Below are 21,264 nucleotides of genomic sequence, written 5' to 3' on the forward strand. Positions count from 1 at the left end.
TATCATTTATCCTCCTGGCCCTTTGTTCTGGCTCTCCACTTCCCTCTCTCCTCTCATCTCACAAAGCTCAGGGTTATGTCAACTCTAGATTATCCCAGATTTTCTTGTGTCTGACTATGTTCTCTAGTCTATCTATAATAAACTTTCTACTCCGACATTCCTAGGTACAGCCATATTCTTTTTGTTTTATTTCTCATTTTCATTGAGCTCCCATTAACTACTCCTTGCTTTCAAATTCATGGCCATTTGTTTCTTTAATGGTTGTTACTGTTTGGCTTTGACAGAAGTTTGGCTGAAGGACTTCCCAACTATGAGGTAGAGACGATTGCACTAGACACTGATCGTGTAATGGAATGTGCAATATAAATGACCTGTATTTTGGAAGATGAGCAGGTGCCCTGGAAAAGTGGAAGATTGTATTTTAAAACATTTCCAATATGAGGATGTTGCAGGATATTTGATGCCAGTGTGATCCCTTAGATTGTGAACTGTAAAAACCTGTGCTTTGTTTGGTGTGGGTGAGCCCTAACACAAACCTTAATTCCAAAAACTTACAATTTATTGTAAACCGGTGATTATGTTATGGTTCCATCAGCCCTAGAACATACCTTTAATTCAAAAATCTCTCTGTGCACCGGATGAAATGATGTTCACCCTAGATCAAGAGGCAAAGCAAGAAACCAGCTGACAGGGATTAAAGAGAAAGTGAAACTTTCAGCTGAAATGTATTTAAGACAGAGTGTAAAAGTGGAAGGAGTTTTAGCATGGTAGATTTTGGGCTTTTTGAGCTTTGAGCTAGAAAGCCTTTGGCCTAGGGTTCCTTTGGTCTATCTCCCCTGAGCTGTCATCTGAACTGGTGAGCTTTTGGGGCTTTTTACTCTTGGAGGTGAGGTGAGTAGCAGGGTCAGATGGGCGCTTTCTCTGCCTCTCTGTGCTAGCAAGTTTTAAAAGAGAACAATTGGGATTTTCATTCTTTTATAACAACATTAGCATTCTGTGTGCCCATAGGGGTTAGGGCAAAGCTAGAATGCCTCTGCTATCTGCATCATTTGATCTTTGATCCACTGGTAGAGGATCTACTACTCCCCTGAGACTCAGCTCTATTGTTCAAGCTAGTGATGTACTCTGGGCAGGCCTAGCAGGCAGGAGCAACAGTGGGAGGTAGTTTATGGGTTTGTTCTGGGATTTTCCTCTGATGTAGCTCTAAATAGCTGTGGGTGAGACCAGAGGCCATGTCATGCTGAGTGTGGGGCCATTGTCTCCAGGTCAGGAAGAGCAGGCTGCTGAGCTATCACAGCCTGATCTGCTTTGGCCGAGATGGACTGTGGTTCAGACTGTGGTTCAGACTGTGGTTCAGGCTGTAGTTCTATTTGTCTCTGTGTGGTGATCTTGTCAGAGACCCGTGGCCTCTGATCCTTCCTGAGAGTTGATTGTCCAGAGAAGTGAGGATTTTGTGGCCTGGGCAGTAGAAATATCAGGCATTGGTTTTGCAGTGGACAGATTGGAAAACTGAAGGTTTCATTTCTAGAAATGATGAATGTTGTATTCCACATACATCTTTGTGTAACAAATTTTACAAATTGTTTTGAAACTGGAAGAAAAGAGGTGGTGGTGGTCATCTTTCAGCAATATTTGATTACTTTTTTTTAACCTTTCAACTTCCACCGGCCACAATGGCGTGGTTTAGCGAAATTCAATTCCAGGGTATAAAAGGAATTTCTGAGATGCAGAATTTTGTCAGGGGTGCCTGGTTTTAAATAAGTGGATAGGGCATATTTCACTTCTTGTGACATAATTCATGCAGTAGGAAACAGAAACTAAATTATTCTCCAAAATTTTTTTGTGTGTGAGTGTCCACAAGGGCTGGGCTGTGCCTGAATCTACAAGGGGATATGAGGGACTGCAAGCCATAGCTTATCTTTATGATCAACTCCATTTTCCACTTCCAGAGCAAAAAGGCTCTCTGGAAAGGAGGTTAGTAGTAGATGGAGGGTCAGAAATATAACAGTTTAGGTGTCACTTTGTGTTTGCTTGTAGCAGTTGTGAAATACGTGTTTATTTAATTTGTATTAATTATAAAATCAAAGGTATCTCTGGCCCAGTGCAAATTTTTCATGCTAGGGTTTACTTACATCTTTTCATGTAAACTTGGCTATATTTTAGTCTTATTTTTTGGCTTTTTCTCTCACCCCCACATTCTTTCACAAACACTGTACACATTCTTGATTATTGAAGTTTGTGGTAAGTACAGAAGTCACATCATGCCAGAAGATTATGAGATCTGTGACAATAGAATCATCCCTTATTTTTCTGTTTTCCTCTGTTTCTTACCAGGTGGCTTTTCTGATATGAGATAAAGATTTTGGATTGTTCTTTAGCAATCACATAAAGACAATTTGCATTTCTGTCTGTAGAAGGCAGAAGAGACAACATGAAGGTGAGTGATATCAGTTGGCCAGTTTACTCCTTCTCTTTTGACATTTTTTTTGTGATCTGTCATTTTCTTCAGAAGGTTCATGTGTCCAGAGATCTCCATATACTTTAGTTGGATGATTTTATTCTCCTGAAAAGATTAAATCAAAACCCTGCCCCATCCCTAATTCAGGGGTGAGGGTCGTACCTTTTCAGGCATGTTATATCTTTTATAGGGCAAAATGTTTTTTTTTAATAGAAAAAGCATATCTCAATTAAAGTTTAAAAAATCTTTGAAAGTTTACAAATATACCTTAAAGTGTATTTATTTCTAGATAATAAAGGGCATTCACTTTGATTTTCTGCCTGCCTATTACAAGCAGCTTTTGAATAAAATCACTGTAAATCCTATGTGCCTACCTCTGCCTCCCAGGTGTTATATAAAAGGCACGTGCCTCCCAAACGCTGGGATTAAGGCTATGAACCACCAACACCCTGTCATTGTAACTCCTGAATTTAGAAAACAACTAATTAATAGAGAATTGCTTGTCTCTGCTAGGATTAAATGCATGGTTTATCACCACGCTGCTCAAATATGTTATATTCACTCCAAATTATACCAACTCAAACAAGTTTATACCTTTGAACTTACTTCAAACATTTTAAACCTCTTAACTGTTTTTAATATGAAACAACAAAAGTATCCTTTTTCATTTAAGAAGAAAACACTAGTCTTTATTAAGTTAGTTTGGACTGAATGACCACACTGTCTGAAGAACAGTTAGTTACCTCTGCTTATTCAGGAGATCTCTACTATTCAAATCTAATCATTATCAATTTTGATTGAATCCACCTTTCTTTTCCTGTGGAAACATTCGGTTTTACCAGTGAAGACACAGTTCAGTAATTTCTCACTGTCTACTCCTTTTTGGTTTGTTTACTTCTTTTTTTTTCTAGAGTATTTAGGTGTGCTGTTAAGTTGCTACTAAGAGATCTTTCTGTTTATTTTTTCTAAATGTACTTAGTGGTATGAACTGTCTTCTGGTCAACAATTCCATTGTGTACTATGACTTTTGATATGTTGTGTTTTCATTTCATTGACTTCTAGAAAGTCTATAATTTCTTTCTTTATTTCAGTTTGGATCCATTTTTTATTCAATGGAGTGTTGTTCAATTTCTATGAGTTTGTAAGCTGTCTATTGATTTTGTTATTGGTGATGTGATGTTTTAAACCTTTGTGGTCTGATAGGATGCAGGAGGTTATTGCAAGTTTCTTATATCTTTAGAGACTTCCACTGTTCAAGTATATCATCAATTTTGGAGAACAATATATGTGTTGCTGAGAAGAGAGAACAATCTTTTTGCTTAGGTGGATGTTCTGTAAACAACACTTGGGTAGTGTTTTGATGTTAGTTATCTGGACCATTTCTCTGTTCAGTTTGGTCAGGAGGACCTGTCCATTGGTGAGAGTGATATATTGAAGTCTTCCCCTATCAGTTTATGAGGGCCAGGAAGTGATGTAATCTGCAGAAGGGTTTCTTTTATAACTTGGTTGCTCTTATGTTTGGGGCACAGATGTTAAGTATTGAAATGTTATATTGCTGGAGTTTTTTTTTTTTTTAAATATATGTCATGTCCTTTACCATCTTTTGATTAGTTGTTTTTGAAGTCTGTTTTGTTAGATATTAAAATCGCTTTACAAGCTTGATACTCTAATTCATTTATTTGGAATATCTTTTCCTTGAGATAATGTCTTTCTTGATGTGAAGCTGTGTTTGATGTATTTAGAAGAAGGGTGGATTTTGTTTTATCATCCATTTTTGTGAGCCTGTGTCTTTTTATTGCTGAATTTGGGTCAATGGTATTAAGAGATATCAAAAAACAGTGATTGTAAATCCTGGTATTTTGATGGTGGTGGTGGTGGTGGTGGTTTTAGCACCCTGTGTTGGGCTATATTTATAGATACATATTGTTTAAATTTGACCTTATCATGAAACATCTTATTTTCTTCATTTGCTGATTGAAACTTTCTGGGCATGGTTAATAATTTGTCTTGGCTTCTGTAGGTTTTAGAGTCAGAAGCACTCTGTCTAAGCTGTTCAACTTCTAGCATTTTAACTGAGAATACAGGAATACAGGATTAATTCCAATAGATTTGCCTTTTTCTTTTTTGCTTGTTTTTTTTTTGTTTGTTTGTTTGTCTGATTTGTTGGTTAGTTTGGTTTGTTTTTTTTTGTTTTCAGTTGCAGCTTTTCATATTCTTTCTTTGTTCTGCATGTTTTGTATTTTGATTATTCTGTGCTAAGAGGACTTTCTTTTCTGGTCCAGTCTCTTTGGTGTTTTGTATGCTTCTTGTGCCTTCATAGACATCTTCTTCTTTAGGTTAAGAAATTTTTCTTGTATGATTTTGTTGAAAATATCTTCTGGACGTTTGATCTCATCCTTCTTCTAATCTGATTATCAGCATGTTTTGTGTTGTCATAATGTCCCAGAGTTCCTGGATGTTTCCTGAAAGTTTGTATGTAGACCAGGCTAGTTTTGAACTTACAACTCTAACTCCAGTTAAGTGTTGGGCTTAAATCTAGGCCAACATGCCTGGCATCAACATCACCATCATTGAGTGCTGAGCATGGAATATAGAGTTTTAGGTATTTATTTTCTTTTGTTTTGTATGTAAGCATAGGTTAGTGTGTTGATCTTCATCAACATCTTCCATTTGAAATTTGACAGGGAGTATATTTAAATTCTTAGGATGCCATTTACTCATGACACTAACACGATCTGAGCTTTCCGAGTCATCGAATAGTAGGTGTGTGACACTCTTCTTACCTGTTGTATTTGTTTTTTTTTTTTTAATTTTATTTGTTTGTTTTATTCACATTTAATTTATTTTTAATTTAAATTTGTTTTTTTTAATTCTCTGACATGAACTTGAGTCTTTGATCACCTCCTCCTGGGTGGTGCAGCCTTGCAAGGCCACAGAGGAAGATGATGCAGCCATCCTTGATGAGACCTGATAAGCTAGAAGGGAAGGAATTCCTCCACAATTGGGAGACTAGAGAAAGGGCATAGGGGCAGAAGAAGGAGGGTGGGTGGGACTGGGAGGAGATGATGGAGGGGGCTATGGCAAGGATACAAAGTGAACACGTTGTAATAAATAAATTAATTAAATTAAAAAATAATTTCTCCACTTAACATTCCAATTGTAATCTTCTCCCTTGACTCTTCCTTGTCTCACCATCCATTCTTCTTTCCTCCTTATCCCACTTCCTATATCTCAGATACAGGGAACCCTCCTCTCCTACCATCTGATCCCAGCCTATCAAGTCTCACTAGGACTTCCTGCATCCTCTTCCTCTGTGGCGTAGCAATGCCCCCTCCACCAAGGAGAAATGATCAAATAGCAGACAACAGAGTCCATGTCAAAGCCAGCACCTTCTCCCCTTACTATGGATCGAACATGGAGACTGAGCTGCCTATCAGCTACATCTGAGCAGAGGTCTGGTTCCTCTTCATGAATGGTCTTTGGTGGGTCCATCAATCTCTGCAAGTCCCAGTGGCCCCAGATTTGTTGTCCTTGTTGGTCTTCTTATGGAGGTCCTGTCAGCTATGGGTCTTTCTATCCCCCAAGACTTTCCTATGACCCCCCTGTGCTCTGCTAAATGTTTGGCTGTGAGTCTTAGCATCTGCTTTGATCCCCTGCTGGGTAGAGACTTTCAGAGGACATGTATGTTAAGCGCTCACTCTGTTCCCTCTCTTTAGTCACTTCTGGTGTCGATTCTATTTGCCCTTTTGAATGAGAATTGAGCATCCTTCATAGGGTCCTCCTTTTAATTTAGCTCCTTTAGGTCTGTGGATTGTAGTACATTTATCCTGTATTCTGGCTATTATCCACTTACAAAAGATTATATACCATGCATGTCTTTCTGCTTCAGGGTTACCTCACTTAGGATGATCATTTGTAGTTCTATCCACTTGCCTGAAAATTCATGGTTTCCTATTTTAAATACATGAGTAGCATTGCATTATGTAAATATACCACAATTTCTGTCACCATTGTTCAGTTGAGAGACATGTAGGTTGTTTCACAATTCTGGCTATTATGAATATAGATGCTATGAACATAGTTGAACAAATGTCTTTGTTAAATGGTGGAGCATCTTTTTGTTATATGCCCAGGAATGGTATAGCTGGGTCTTGAAGTAATACTATTTCCAATTGTCTGAGAAAGTATCAGATTGATTCCTAAAGTGGTTGTATAAGTTGCACTCCCACCAGCAATGGAGGAGTGTTCCTCTTTCTTCACATTCTAACTAGCACATGCTGTCATTTCAGGTTTTTTTCTTAGCCATGATGGGTTTAAGATGGAATGTCAGTGTAGTTTTGATTTGCATTTCCATGATGACTATGGATATTGAGCATTTATTTAAGTGTTTTCCACTATTTGATATTCCTCTGTAGAGAATTCTCTGTTTAGTTCTGTACCCCAGTTTGAAAGTGCATTATTTGGTTTGTTGGAGTTTAATTTATAGCGCTCTTTATATATTTTGTTTGTTATTTATAGAGCTCTTTAGAGAGCTCTCTGTTGTTTGTAGGGTTGGAGAATGTCTTTCTCAGGCTGTAGGTTGTCATTTTGTTCTATTGACAAAGTTCTTTGCTTCATAGAATCTTTTCATTTCATGAGATCCTATTTATTAATTGTTGATTTTGGAGCCAGTGCTCTTGGTATTCTGTATAATAAGTTATCCTCTATGCCAATGACATCAAGGCTCTTTCCCACTTTTTCTTCTAACAGATTTTGAATATCTGGTTTTATGTTGAAAGTCTTTGATCAACTTGAACTTTAGTTTACTGCAGGGTGATAAATACGGATCTACTTTTATTTTTCCACATGTGGACTTCCAGTTAGACCTGCACCATTTGTTGAAGATGCTGTCCTTTTTCCATTGCATGGTTTTGGATTCTTTGACGAAAATCAAGTGTCCATAGGTGTGTGGGTTTATTTATGGATCTTCACTTCAATTCCATTGATCCACCATTCTGTCTTTATTCCAGTACTGTGCAGTTTTTATTACTATTCATTTATAGTAGAGCTTGAGATGAAGAATGGTGATACCTACTGAAGATCTGCTATTGTACAGGATTGTTTTAGCTATTCTGTCTTTTTTATTTTTCCATATAAAACTGAGAATTGTTTTTCTCGAGTTCCTTAAGGAATTGTTTTGATATTTTGATAGGAATATCATTGAATCTGTATATTGTTTTTGGTACCATGGCAATTTTTGTTATGTTGATCCTACTGATCCATGAGCATGAGAGATATTTCTATCTTCTGGTATCTTTTTCAATTTCTTTCTTCAGAGACTTGAAGTTTTTTTTTTTTCATATAGGTTTTTCAATGGCTTGTGAGGATAACATCAAGATATATTATGTTGGATTTTTTTTCCTGGCTATTGTAAACTGTGTTATTTTCCTAATTCTTTCTCAGTCCATTTGTCTTTTGTATACAAGACTGCTACTGATTTTTGTTTTTTAGTTAACTTTATATCCAGCTACTTTGCTGAAGTGTTTTTCAACTGTAGGCATTTCCTACAGTAGAATTGTTGGGGTCATTTTTGTATACTGTCATATCTGTGAATAGTGATATTTGACTTTTTCCTTATCAATTTGTGTCCCCTTGATCTCTGTTAGTTGTCTTATTGCCCTAGATAGGACTTTGAGTACTATATTGAAGAGATTTGGAGAGAGTGTGTAGCCTTGTCTTGTCCTTGAGTCCAGTAGAATTGATTTAACCTTCTTTTCATTTAGTTTGATGTTAGCTATAGGATTTCTGTATACTGTCTTTACTATTTTTAGATATGTGCCTTTGTCCCTGGTCTCTCCAGGACTGTAAACAAGAATAACTGTTGTATGTTGTCAAATGCTTTTTCAGCATCTAAGAAACTGGTCCTGTGTTGTTGTGTTTTTTTTTTCAATGTGTTTATATGGTGGATTACATTGATGGATTCCATAGACTTAACCACCCCTGCATGCCTGGGATGAAGATTACTTGGTTATGGTGGATGATATATTTGATATGTTCTTGGATTTGATTTGCGAGTATTTTATTGAGTATTTTTACATCATTGTTCATAAAAGAGATTGGTCTGAAATTCTCTTTCTTTTTGGGGAGCTTTGAGGATTCATCAAGGTGACTGTGGTCTTACAAAAGGAATTTGTTCATGTTGCATACATTTCTATTTTGTGGAATAATTTGGAGAATATCAGTATTTGCTCTCCTTTGAAGGTCTTGTAGAATTCTGCTCTGAAATGATCTGGCCCTTGGAATTTTTTGGTTGGGAGTATTTTGGTGTCTGCCTCTATTGTCTTAAGCACTATAAGACTATTTAATATCTTTACCTGAATTGATTCAACTTTGGTAAGTGGAATCTAAAGAGAATTGTAGATTTTCAAATTTTGTGTCATATAGGCTTTTGACATAAGAGTTAATGGTTCTTTGGATTTTCTCAGTGTCTGTTAGATCTTTCTTTCAGACTTTGTGGATTTGGATAGTATCTTTCTGCCATTTATTTAGTTTGGCTAAGAGTTTGTCTGTGTTTTTGATTTTCTCAAAGAACTACCTCTTGGTTTCTTTGATCCTTTGAATTATTATCTTTGTTTCTAATTTACTGATTTCAGTCCTGAGTTTGGTTTTTCCTAGTGGTCTACTCCTGCTGGGTGTGCCTGCTTCTTTTTTCCTAGGGCTTTTAGGTGTGCCATTAAGTTGCTTGTATGGGATGTCTCCAATAGCTTACGAAGGCCTTTAGTGCTGTTAACACTCCTCTAAGGACTGCTTTCCTTGTATCCCATATGAAGTTGAGAAATCTTCTATCAAGGTCTGCAAAGTATTCTGTTGGTATTTTGATGGAAATTGCATTGAATCTGTTGATTGCTTTTGGTAAGATGTCCAATTTTACTATGTTAATCCTGCCAAACTATGAACATGGAAGATAGTTCCATCTTCTGAAATCTTCTAATTCTTTCTTCAAAGACTTGAAATTTTTTTTCATGCAAGTCTTTGACTTGCTTGGTTATGGTCACACCAAGATACTTTATGTCCTTTGGGGCTATTGTGAAGGGGGTTGGTTCCCTAAATTCTTTCTCAGCTCTTTTGTCTTTTGTATACAGGAGGGCTACTGATTTTTCTGAGTTAATTTTGTATCCAGCCCCTTTGCCAAAGGTGTTTATCACCTGTAGGAGTTCTCTGGTAGAATTTTTGGAGTTACTCGAGTATACTATCATATCATCTGCAAATAGTGGTAATTTGACTTCTTCCTTTCCAATTTGTATCCCCTTGATCTCTTTCAACTGTCTAAGTGCTCTAGCAAGGACTTCCAGAACTATGTTGAAGAGATATGGAGAGAGTGGGCAGCCTTGTCTTGTCCCTGATTTCAGTGGGATTGATTTAAGTTTCTCTCCATTTAGCTTGATATTGGCTATAGGCTTGCTGTATATTGCCTTTACTATGTTTAGTTATGTGCCATGTATCCCTGATCTCTCCAAGACTTTAAACATGAATGGATGCTGGATTTTTTCAAATGCTTTTTCAGCATCGAAGGAGATTATCATGTTTTTTCTTTCAATTTTTTCAATGTAGATTACATTGATGGATTTTTGTATATTGAACCACCCCAGCATACCTGGCATGAAGCCTATATGGTCATAGTGGATGATATATTTGATGTGTTCTTGTATTGGGTTTCCAAAGTATTTTGTTGAGTATTTTTGCATCAATGTTTATAAGGGAGATTGGCCTGAAATTATCTTTCATGGTTGTGTATTTGTGAGGTTTAGGTTACAAGGTGACTGTGGCTTCAGTGAATGAGTTTGGTAGTGTTCCTTTTGTTTCTATTTTGTGGAATATATTGAAGAGAGCTGGAGTTACCTCTTATTTGAAGGTCTGGTAGAATTCTTCACTGAAACCATCTGGCCCTGAGCTTTTTGTGGATTGGAAACATTTGATGAATGTTTCTATTTCCTTAGTGGATACAGAAATATTTTATTGATTTACCTGGTCTTGATTCAGCCTTGGTAAGTTGAGTCAACCAAGAAAATTGTCCATTTCATTTAGATTTTCAAATTGTGTGGCATAAAGACTTTTGAAGTAAATCCTAACGATTGTTTGGATTTCCTCAGTGTCTTTGGTTTTGTCCCTGTTTTCATTTCTGATTTTGTTAATTTGGATAGTGTCTCTCTGCCTTTTCATTAGTTTGGCTAAGGGTTTGTCTATCTTCTTGATTTTCTCAAAGAACCAGCTCTTGGTTATATTGATTCTTTGAAATGTTTTATTTGTTTCTAATTTACTGATTTCACTCCTGAGTTTGATTATTTCCAGGTGTCTATTCCTTTTTGCTGTGTCTGCTTCTTTTTTTCTAGGGCTTTTAGGTTGATTATTAAGTTAATTAATAATTATTAATCATTAAGTTGATTATATGAGATGTTACAAATTTCTTCTTGAAGACAGTTCGTGCTAAGAACTTTCCTCTTAGTACTGTTTTCATCATGTCCCATATGTTTGTGTCTTCATTTTCATTGAATTCTAGAAAGATTAATTTCTTTCTTTATTTCTTCCCTTACCCAGCTGTCGTTTAGTAGTGAGTTGTTCAGTTTCCATGTGTGTGTAGGCTTTTTACTATTTCTGTTGTTGTTGAGGTCCAGCTTTAGTCCATGGTAATTAGATAGGATACAAGGGATTATTTCAATCTTTTTGTATCTGTTGAGGCTCACTTTGTGACCAACGATATGGTCTATTTTGGAGAAGGTTCCATGAGGTGCTGAGCAGTAAATTCTTTTGTGTTTGGGTGTAAGGTTCTGTAGATGTCTGTTAGGTCCATTTGATTCATGACCTCTGTTAGAGATATATATATTTTTTTAATTTCTGTTTTGTTGACCTATACTTTGTTGAGAGTAGGGTGTTGAAGCCTCCACTAATAATGTATGGGGATATGTGTGTGGTTTAGGTTTTATTAATGTTTCTTTTACAATCGTGGGTACCTTTGTATTTGAGGCATAGATGTTCAGAACTGTGATTTCTTCTTGGCAGAATTTTCCTTTGATGAGTATGAAATGACCTTCCTCATGTCTTTTGATTAATTTTGGTTGAAAATATATTTTATTTGATATTAGAATGGCTACTCCTGCTTGTTTCTTAGGTCCATTTTCTTGGACCCTTCCAGCTCTTTACTCTTATGTAATGTCTACGTTTGTGACTTAATATGTGTTTCGTTTCTCGTATCCAACAGATTGTTGGGTCTTGTTTACGTATCCATTCTGTTAGTCTGTGTCTTTATTGGAGAGTTAAGTGACTTGATGTTGAGGGAAATTAACCTGCAGTGGCTGTTAGTTCCTTTTATTTTGATATTGGTTGTGATACTGTGTTTGTGTGCTTGGTTACTTTTAGTTTTCCTGTAATGACATTATTTATTCCCTGTCTTTTCCTGAATGTAGTTAGCTTTCCTGGGTGATAGTTTTCTTTCTAGGAGCTTCTGTACCTATGGATTTGTGGGTAGGTATTGTTTAAATTTGTTTTTGTTATTAAATATATTGTTTGCTCCATTATAATGACTGAGACTTTTTCTGGGTATAGTAGCCTGGGCGGACATCTATGTTCTCTTAGGTTCTGCATGATAACTGGTCAGACACTTCTGGCGTTCATAGTCTCTGTTGAGAAGTCAGGTGTGATTCTGATAGGTTTGCCATTATGTGTTACTAGGCCTTTTTCCCTTGAAGCTTTTAGTAGTTTTTCTTTGTTCTGTATACTTACTGTTTATTATGTGGTGGGAGGATTTTCTTTTATGGTCTAATTTATTGGGTGTTCTGTAGGTCTCTTGTATTCTTACAGGCCTCTATTTTAAGTTGGGGAAATTTTCTTCTATGATTTTGCTGAAAATATTTTCTGGGTCTTGGAGGAGGGAATCTTCTTTTTCCTCTATTCTTATTTTTCTTAGGTTTTGTCTTTTCATGTTGTCTTGGATTTCTTGGATGGTCTCTGTCAAAATTTTTTTTAGATTTAACATTTTCTTTGATGGATAGATTGATTTCTTCCATTGTGTCTTTCACACCTGAGATTCTTTCTTCCATCTCTCAGAGTATATTGGATATGTTTACCTCTGTAGTTCCTGTTTTCTTTCCTAACTTCTTTCTCTCCACAATTTCCTCCATTTGTGTTTTCTTTAATTTTTCCAATTCTATCATCATATCTTGAGCCTTTTTATTGATTTCCTTCACCTTGCTGACTGTATTCTCCTTCAATTCCTTCAGCTGTTTGAACAATCATCTGTTTCTTTAACTTCTTTCAGTGATTTAAATGTTTCCTCTCTAAAGGACACAATTGTTTGCCTGCAACTTCCTGTATTTCTTTTTGGATGTCCATAATCTGTTTGACTTTATCTTCTTCCATTTCTTTGCAGATGGAAATAATATGTTTGACTTTATCTTCCTCTAGATCTTTACGCAGTGTATTTGTTTCCTCTATTTTCCTGTTCATAAGCACAGATGTAAGGTCATCTTCTTGAATTTCATTTACACTGGGGTATCCAGGGCTGCTTGCTCCTGGATAACTGGGTTCTGGAGATGCCACATTGCTCTGTCTTTTGTTGGTTGAGCCTTTATACTGGCCTCTACCCATTTGGCTATCTTAGGTATTGGGTGTTTGTTTCTGTTACTTCCTGGAATCCTGTTGTGGGTCAAATCCCCTTGGCAGGAAGATGATTTTTCCCAAAGGAGACCTCCTCAGCTTTTTGGGTATGGTCACTGAATGTCAGGTGATTTTCAGGAATTGCCACAGCTCACCACAGGCATGCAGACCTGAATAGTAATTGTGGCCTTTGTTAGTAAAGGGGACTATCCTCTCATCCAGAGAAGTCCTGGAGACAGCTGCCCTGCTGCTGGGTTTCTTGCTGTAAATTTAGTGAGCTGCTGCTGTAACCTGGTTGCCTTGTGGTTTAGTCAGTTTAGTTAGGGAAAACTGGTTGTCCTTTGGAGCTGTATCTGGGGGTTAATCTTGGGGAACCCAGGCTTCTGTAGGTCTGAGTTTGGAGCTCTGTGCCCCAGTACCCAAGTGGTAATCAGTGGCAGGTGAGCACCACTCTCATGTGTACAGCAGGAAGCTAGAGTCTGGAGCCTGTGGATAACCAGAAATTCTGGAGCTAGAAAAGTTTCTGGCCCTGAGGTAGGGCCAGATATTTCCCCCCAACTTTGGGTTTTCTCCCTACAGGAAGACCCAGTCTATACTGTTCGGGGGGCGTGTAGAGTGTGTAGGCACTCGCTTGTGTGTTGTTGCTCCAAGCTGGTGACTGGCAGGAACCTGAGAACTTTTCCTGAGAACATTCCTGTTTGTGGTGGTGGTAGTGGTGGTGGGGGTCATCTGAGTGCTCTAAGCTGGGACCTGCTGTTTCCCTCTTTGTGGGATTTTCTTCCAACAGAGAAACCCAGACTCTAGTGCCCTGGGGCACACAGTTCTGTCTGTGACAGAGAGTCAGGTGTGCAGAGCTGGCAGCTGGAACCCCACTCAGGTCTGGCTGCTGTACACCCACAAGTCTACAGGACCTTTTCCAGGGATAGACTGGGTGACCTGAGGTCAGCCCCACTTGCTTCCTTCCCTGTGGGGTTTTCTCAAGACTGGGGATCCCAGTCTCTGGTGCCCTGGAGTGCACAGTTCAGCCGGGAAAGGTGATCAGGACATGCCTCTTGGGTCTATTTGCTTGAAAACCTTACTCCTGCCTAAACAGCCCAGGAAATTTTCCAGGGATTAGCTGGGAGCTCTGAGGTTGAACCCATTTTTTTTTCTCATCATTGGGTTTCTTATCACCTGGTAAACACAGTCAATGGTGTTTGGGGGCCAACATTTCCAACTATTTGTCACTGTGCAGTCTCTGCTACCCTGCTGATTAGTCACAGTATGCAATCAGCTCTGCAATCTGGGATCTGTTTTTAATTTTTACTGAATATGAGTATTTTGATTGCATGCATGAATATGAACCTCTTGTGTGCCTGATTATCACAGTAGTCCAAAGATGTGTTCAGAACTCATGAACTTATAGCAATTGATAGTAGTGGGTCCCAGTTAAACACTGACAATTGAGACCAATTACTTGCAAGAGCAGCAAGAGCTCCTCACTGCTGAGCCATCCCTCCTGCCTTATGTTGCTTACTTATGATCATTATTTACATTGCTAATATTTTCATCTTTCTATTTTTAGCTGTTTAAGCATGCATTCCCTTATAGCAAGATCTTATTAAAGTTGCAGTTTGAGCTAGGGCAGTGCAGATTTCTGGAAAATGAATACAACTGGAGTGAATGTATAATTCCTTGTAGAAGCTTCAGTAAAGACTTCTCAGTTATTTCAATCTTTTGTGTTTGTTTGATTGACTTTTAGGGGAAGCTCTGTCTTACTATATAGGTCTCGCTGTCCTGGAACTCTTTGCATAGATCATGCTGGCATCCAATTCAATAAGATACACCTGCCTCTACCTCCTGAGTGATGTAATTTAAGGCATGACAGAATACAGCCAGCTTGTCCATCATTTTTTGTCATTAGTAACTGTTCATAAATTTCTCTGATGTGTACTTAGTACTGTCCATCTCTTAATTTCTCTCTGTATGTCTCTGTCTCTCTCTTTCTATTTCACTCTCTTTTCTGATTGTCTTTGTCCACATTAATTGGCATGTCTACTCCAAAGCTATATCCTATTCAAAAAGTTCAGATATGACACAGTTAAACCTCATTATTGAGTTTTCTTCTAAAGTGACTTAGTGATAACATTAACACTTATTTTTTAATAGAAAAGTTTTAGTCTTTATTTTAAACTATAGACTATACATGATTTAGAAAGGAAAGTGTACAAAACAATGATCAAAGAATAATTGTGTGTTGTATGCCTTTTCTTTTGTTTGGTTAATCAGAAATATGATGTTATCAGCTATGATTATTGTTGATTGCCACTCACATTATTTTTATCCATCTATTCACTGTAGTCCACTTTCCCTTCCACAAATATATGAGCCCCCCTTTTCATATACTGATATGCCACATCTCTAAGCCCTGGTGAAAACATGATATTTAGTACCATGTTGTCTTTTGACTGACACCACCCGTCTTTTCACTGTTCCCTGATATCCACATCTCATTTGTTGCTAGATAAAATACGATGACTGTGTTTTTTCCTTCCATCTGTCTCATGACAGGGTTCTGACCTACTTGCTCAAGTAACTGAAGATGATTCATAGATCACTCAAGAACCCAACTAATGTCTAATTCATATTCATGCCTTACAAACTAATGAAACTCCTTTAACACAGGTTTCCAAAGCACGCCTTTGGTTTTCCTTATGATCTAACCTTTAGGCTTTTTCTTCTCCCCTCCTTCACATGATGCACAGAACCCAACTATCTAACACTGGCACTTCTGTGGCAGAAAATAAATGGAAGCAGCACTAGAATTATATGATTCTATTGCCAATGAAGTATAAATTTATATTATTGCCACTCTTTCTGTTGTACAAATGCATGGCATATTTTAGAATTCAGTGACCTTCAATGATGTGCATGTGAAATTCAGCCAAGAAGAATGGGCTTTGCTGGAACCATCACAGAAACAACTCTACAAAGATGTGATGCTAGAGACCTGTAAAAACCTCACTGCTATAGGTAAGACAGCAAATTTTCTTTCACTTTTAAAATAAGGAGACAAGTCTTACTTTGTTATTGATCCTTTTCTATAATTCCAATTGAGAATGAGGAAGAATGAGGTGAATAAATCAGGCATAGTTCTAAGGGTCATAGAAGATAGTGATTTAAGTTTTGCTTTAATAATAACATGATATTTCCAGTAATATATATTTTCTAGTACTCTATTTTAGGCTACAATTGGGAAGACCATACCATTGAAGAACATTTTCAAAGCTCTACATGTAATAAAAGGTAACTTTATGTGCACACTCATACAGATATAAATCTTAAGAAATTTTAATGTGTCCTGAAAGTTTGGTTTTTGTTTCTTTGTTGGCTGCTTTTTATTTTCTGTTATTGAAATAGTTTTTTTTCTGTGTAGCTGTGGCTTAACTTAGACTTGCTTGTTAGACCAGTGTGCTCTCAAAATCACACAGATCTGCCTGCTTCTGTCTCCACAAATGCTGGGATTAAAGGAATGTACCAGCATAGCTGTGTCCTGGAGGTTTTAAAGAAAAGCAACAGTGCAAAAAAAGCACTGCTTTTAAGTGTACTGATGTTCATTAAAATCTCACAATTCCATGTACCTCAATGTCAGGTATCTGATTTGTGTTTGCAAGGCACTCCCCTAAGATAGAAGAAAATAATATAATGTTGTAACAGAAAATGCCCTTTACATCATATAGACATTACAGCTACTGAGTTGAATTACCAATCTGTTTAGTCTCATTCTATCTAGTCAGATATTGTAAGAGGTATACCCATTGAATAGGTGATCAGTATGTGTCCAAAACCTTCCGGTAAGCAAATATTTCATAGTACAACTAGTGTTACTCATATTCATGCAGTAACATTGTAAAGTTTAGTGAGAGGAGCAGCTTATGAGAGTCAAGAATATTGTTGTGGAGAAACTTTAATCCATATATGACATGTCTATGATGAACAAAAACAAACTGTGTTAATTCAATGTGGGAATCTTTTATTATTCTTGTAATTTAAATAGGTATATCATATGTCACAATGTTTCTAAGACACATGAGTATAGAGATATTGAAAGAAGCAGTGTACCTGTCTTTCTCCAAGAACAGTTGATTTTGTAGAAGTCCCCAATTTGAGCAGATTTGCTGAATGTGATAAATGGTTACTGTTAATTGGTTTTGCAACTTCACTGAGAATTCATCAGCAAAGTCATACTGCTGAAAATACCTATGAATACTAGGAATTTGGAACTTCTTCTGCTTGTCCTGGCTCACTTTGTAAATGAAGTGTCATTCATACAGTACAAAAATTTGTGAAAAGGCCTGCTGTGGTAAAACTCTGAATTCTTACAATACTCTTCATATATATGAGAAAACCTGTTATAAAAAAATGATGCCGTAATAGTGAATCACATAACAAATGATCTTACCATCACAGGGATCTTCAAAAATACCCATAATGAAGGGAAAAACCATGAAAGTAAATAAAGTGATAAAACTTTAAAATTTTATTCTTCTTTGCCAGTAGACTGAATTACAAAATTCATATAGATAAATATATTTATAAGTGTAATGCAATGACTGTGGTAAATCTTTCACATGTTCCAATTATCTTTGCAGGCATGAAAGCAGTCATACTGGAGAGAAACCTTCTAAATGCACTCTCTGTGGTAAAGCCTTCCCCTATACCACTGATCTCATACAGCATAAAAGAACACACACAGGAGAGAAGCCTTACAAATGTAATCAATGTGGTAAAGCCTTTGCAAAAAACAGGCATCTCATAAACCATAGAAGAACACACACTGGAGAGAAACCTTATGAATGTAACCAGTGTGGTAAAACCTTTGCACAAAACAGTACTCTCTTAAGCCATAAAAGAACACACACTGGAGAGAAACCTTATGAATGTAACCAGTGTGGTAATGCCTTTGCAAAGAAGAATAATCTCCTAAGGCATAAAAGAAAACACACTGGAGAGAAACCTTATGAATGTAACCAGTGTGGTAAAGCCTTTGCACAAAACAGTCATCTCATACGGCATAAAAGAACACACACTCTGGAAATCAATCTGGCGCTTTCTCAGACAACTAGGAATAGCGCTTCCTCAAGATCCAGCCATACCACTCCTGGGCATATATCCAAAAGAGGCTCAAGTACACAAAAAGGACATTTGCTCAACCATGTTTGTAGCAGCTTTATTTGTAATAGCCAGAAGCTGGAAACAACCCAGATGCCCCTCAACTGAAGAATGGATGCAGAAATTGTGGTACATCTACACAATGGAATATTACTCAGCAATGAAAAATAAGGAAATCATGAAATTTGCAGGTAAATGGTGGGATCTGGAAAGGATCATCCTGAGTGAGTTGTCTCAGAAGCAAAAAGACACACATGGTATATACTCACTCATATAGACATACAACATAGGACAAACCCACTAAAACCTGTGCATCTAAAGAAACTAAGCAAGAGAGAGGACCCTAACTAAAACGTCCAAACCCCATCCAGAAAGGCAAAGAGGATGGACATCAGAAGAAGAAGAAAACAGGAAACAACCTAGGAACCTACCACAGAGGGCCTCTGAAAGCCTCTGCCCTTCAGACTATCAAAGCAGATGCTGAGCCTGGTGGGCAACTGTTGGGCAGAGTGAACGGAATTTTAGGTAAGAACTGGGAAATAGTAAGAGCTGGAGAGGACAGGGTCTCCACAAGGAGAGCAACAGAACAAGAAAATTTGAACATAGGGAACTTCCCAGAGACTCATACTCCAACCAAGGACTATTCATGGAGATAACCTAGAACCCCTGCACAGATGTAGCCCAGGGCAGTTCAGAGTCCAATTGGGTTACATAGTAATGTGAAGAGGGACTGCCTCTGACATAATCTGATTGGCCTGCTCTTTGATCACTTCCCTCTGGGGGGGAGCAGCCTTACCAGGCCATAGTAGAGGACAATGCAGCCACTTTTGATGTGAACTGACAGACTAAGATCAGAAAGGAGAGGAGAACCTCCCCTATTAGTGGACTTGGGGAGTGGCATGCAAGCAGAGGGAGGAGGGAGGGTGGGATTGGGATGGGAGGAGGGAGGGGCTTATGGGGGGATGCAGAATGAATAAAGTGTAATTCATGAAAAATTTAAGAAAAAAGGGAAAAAAGTAATTTAAGAACCTTAAATGACTTTCAAAATTGGAGGAAAACATGGAGTTAGTCAATTGGCATGGAGCACGTCTCGCCCCTGGGGGCAATGGTCTCCTGAACCTACTCAGACCTCGGACACCACCACTGCTAGTTCTAGAACTGACGCAGGATGTTCCAACGAGGGGTTAAGGCTTCTCATAATATTTCCTATAAGCCCACACCTGTTTGTCTATATCCCCCATTTTTATTCATTATTAGCCAGATAGAGCCAAGTAATTGTGGTAATGATACTTGCTTTTTTGCCCAATGCTGGAATGCTAGTAAAGTTAGGTATGCCCTGGTTACTCGCATGCCTCACTGGGTGCCTATGCCCATTGATGCCCCTCACGCTATGACTCTCTTCAGACAGAAAAGGGATCTTGGAACTACAGCCACCATTGTTACTACCATCTCATTGACGGCTGTTGGAGCTACCACCAGGGCATTAGCCATGAGTCATACTGGGCAGACTGCTCAAACCCTGAATAATCATTTAGCCAATGTAGCTCATGCCTTAGTTGTACATAAAGGAATTAATGCTCAACTAAAAGGAAGCTTGATGGTGTTCAATCAGAGGATTGACCTCTTGCAGGAGCAAATTGATACCCTATGGCAAATCGCTCAACCTGGCTGTCAATGAAAGTATGCTGGACTTTGTGTCACTAGCATACAACATGAGAATTTTTCCTGTGCTGCAAATCTGTCTAAACAATTGTCGAGCTATATTTTAGGTAATTGGACTGGAGAATTCGATACTACGATGGAGCAGCTGAGAGTGGCCATTGTCACAGTAAATTCTACCGGAGTGGACGCAGGACTAGCCAGAGGATTATCAACATGGATTGCTGCAGCCAGGAATCATCTGAAGGAATGGGCAGGCATGGGAGAGTTAGCAGGCCTTCTGGTGTTGGTCTCCTTGGTTTGCCTGTGGTATATATGCAAGATTAGAGTCTCACAACAGTGTGATGCAGCCATGATCATTCAGGCCTTTACAGCCATTGAAGCAGGACATTCTCCCCAAGCATGGTTGGATACCATAAAAAGCTAAAATGATACTCTCAGGATGCGAGGCTAAGCACTGCACTCAGGGTCAGCCGCTTTGGACCCAGAGAAGAGCATGTCTGATTGCATGCGGGTTGATGCCCCAGGTCCCGCCTCTGAGAAAAAGGTATCGGACGGTCTGATGCTCTTTGGGTGGATGACACCTAAATGAACATCTGTACAAAGTCCCAATTTATTTCTAATATCAGAGATCAGACCTCTACTCTTGCCTGATGCGTCTAAAACAAAAAGGGGGAACTGTAGAGAGCTGCGGAATGCTATGCCTTAAAGATGGAGCTGGTTTCTGCCTTCCACCTTCCCGATGGTGAGTGCTCTCTGTCACGAACAACTCCACATTTGGCTAAGGCCGAGGATCTGGCTTGCTTCCATATATGTGGACCTATCTGCATTGCCCCCGTGGCACGCCTGGGTTGGCTACCCAGAGGCTATTTAAGCTGTGGGCTGGCTTTCCCCGGGGTCCGAGGATTGTTCAATGTTCCTGAATAAACTGCATTGAAAAAAAAAAAAAAAAAAAAAGAACACACACTGGAGAGAAACCTTATGAATGTAACCAGTGTGGTAAAGCCTTTGCAGAAAACAGTACTCTCATACGGCATAAAAGAACACATACTGGAAAGAAACCTTATAAATATACTCAACATGATAAAGCCCTTGCACAACAGAGTAGTCTCGAAAACATGAAAAAAACACACACTGGAGAGAAGCCTTCTGAGGTTAATTAGTGTGATAAAGCCTTTGCATGTAACAGTAATCTCCTAAGACAACAACACATTCTGCAGGGAAACCACATGAATATAAGTATGTGGCAAAGCCTTTGTACATAACATCTCCTAATACATAAAAGAACACATACTGGAAAGAAGCTGTCTGACTGTAACCAATGTAAAAAAACTTTTGGACTTCAGAATCATCTTCACACTCAGGAA

The 21,264-nt window shown here is 38.2% G+C and overlaps 1 protein-coding gene across 1 annotated transcript in view; it reads left to right on the forward strand.

Annotated features, from left to right (window-relative positions):
* Positions 1-20,961, forward strand: part of LOC132650603 (zinc finger protein 260-like) — a gene marked incomplete at its 3' end in the record, with an annotated part of 153,824 nt that extends 132,863 nt beyond the window's left edge. Inside the window, exons 4-5 of the mRNA XM_060375952.1 lie at positions 17,670-18,142; positions 20,851-20,961. Coding sequence (XP_060231935.1) covers positions 17,670-18,142; positions 20,851-20,961 — 584 coding nt within the window. The remainder of the gene's footprint in view (positions 1-17,669; positions 18,143-20,850) is intronic.
* Between the last annotated feature and the right edge of the window lie 303 nt (positions 20,962-21,264).

This window comes from Meriones unguiculatus, assembly GCF_030254825.1.
Source record: "Meriones unguiculatus strain TT.TT164.6M chromosome 13 unlocalized genomic scaffold, Bangor_MerUng_6.1 Chr13_unordered_Scaffold_28, whole genome shotgun sequence".
In the NCBI taxonomy this organism is placed as follows: domain Eukaryota; kingdom Metazoa; phylum Chordata; class Mammalia; order Rodentia; family Muridae; genus Meriones; species Meriones unguiculatus.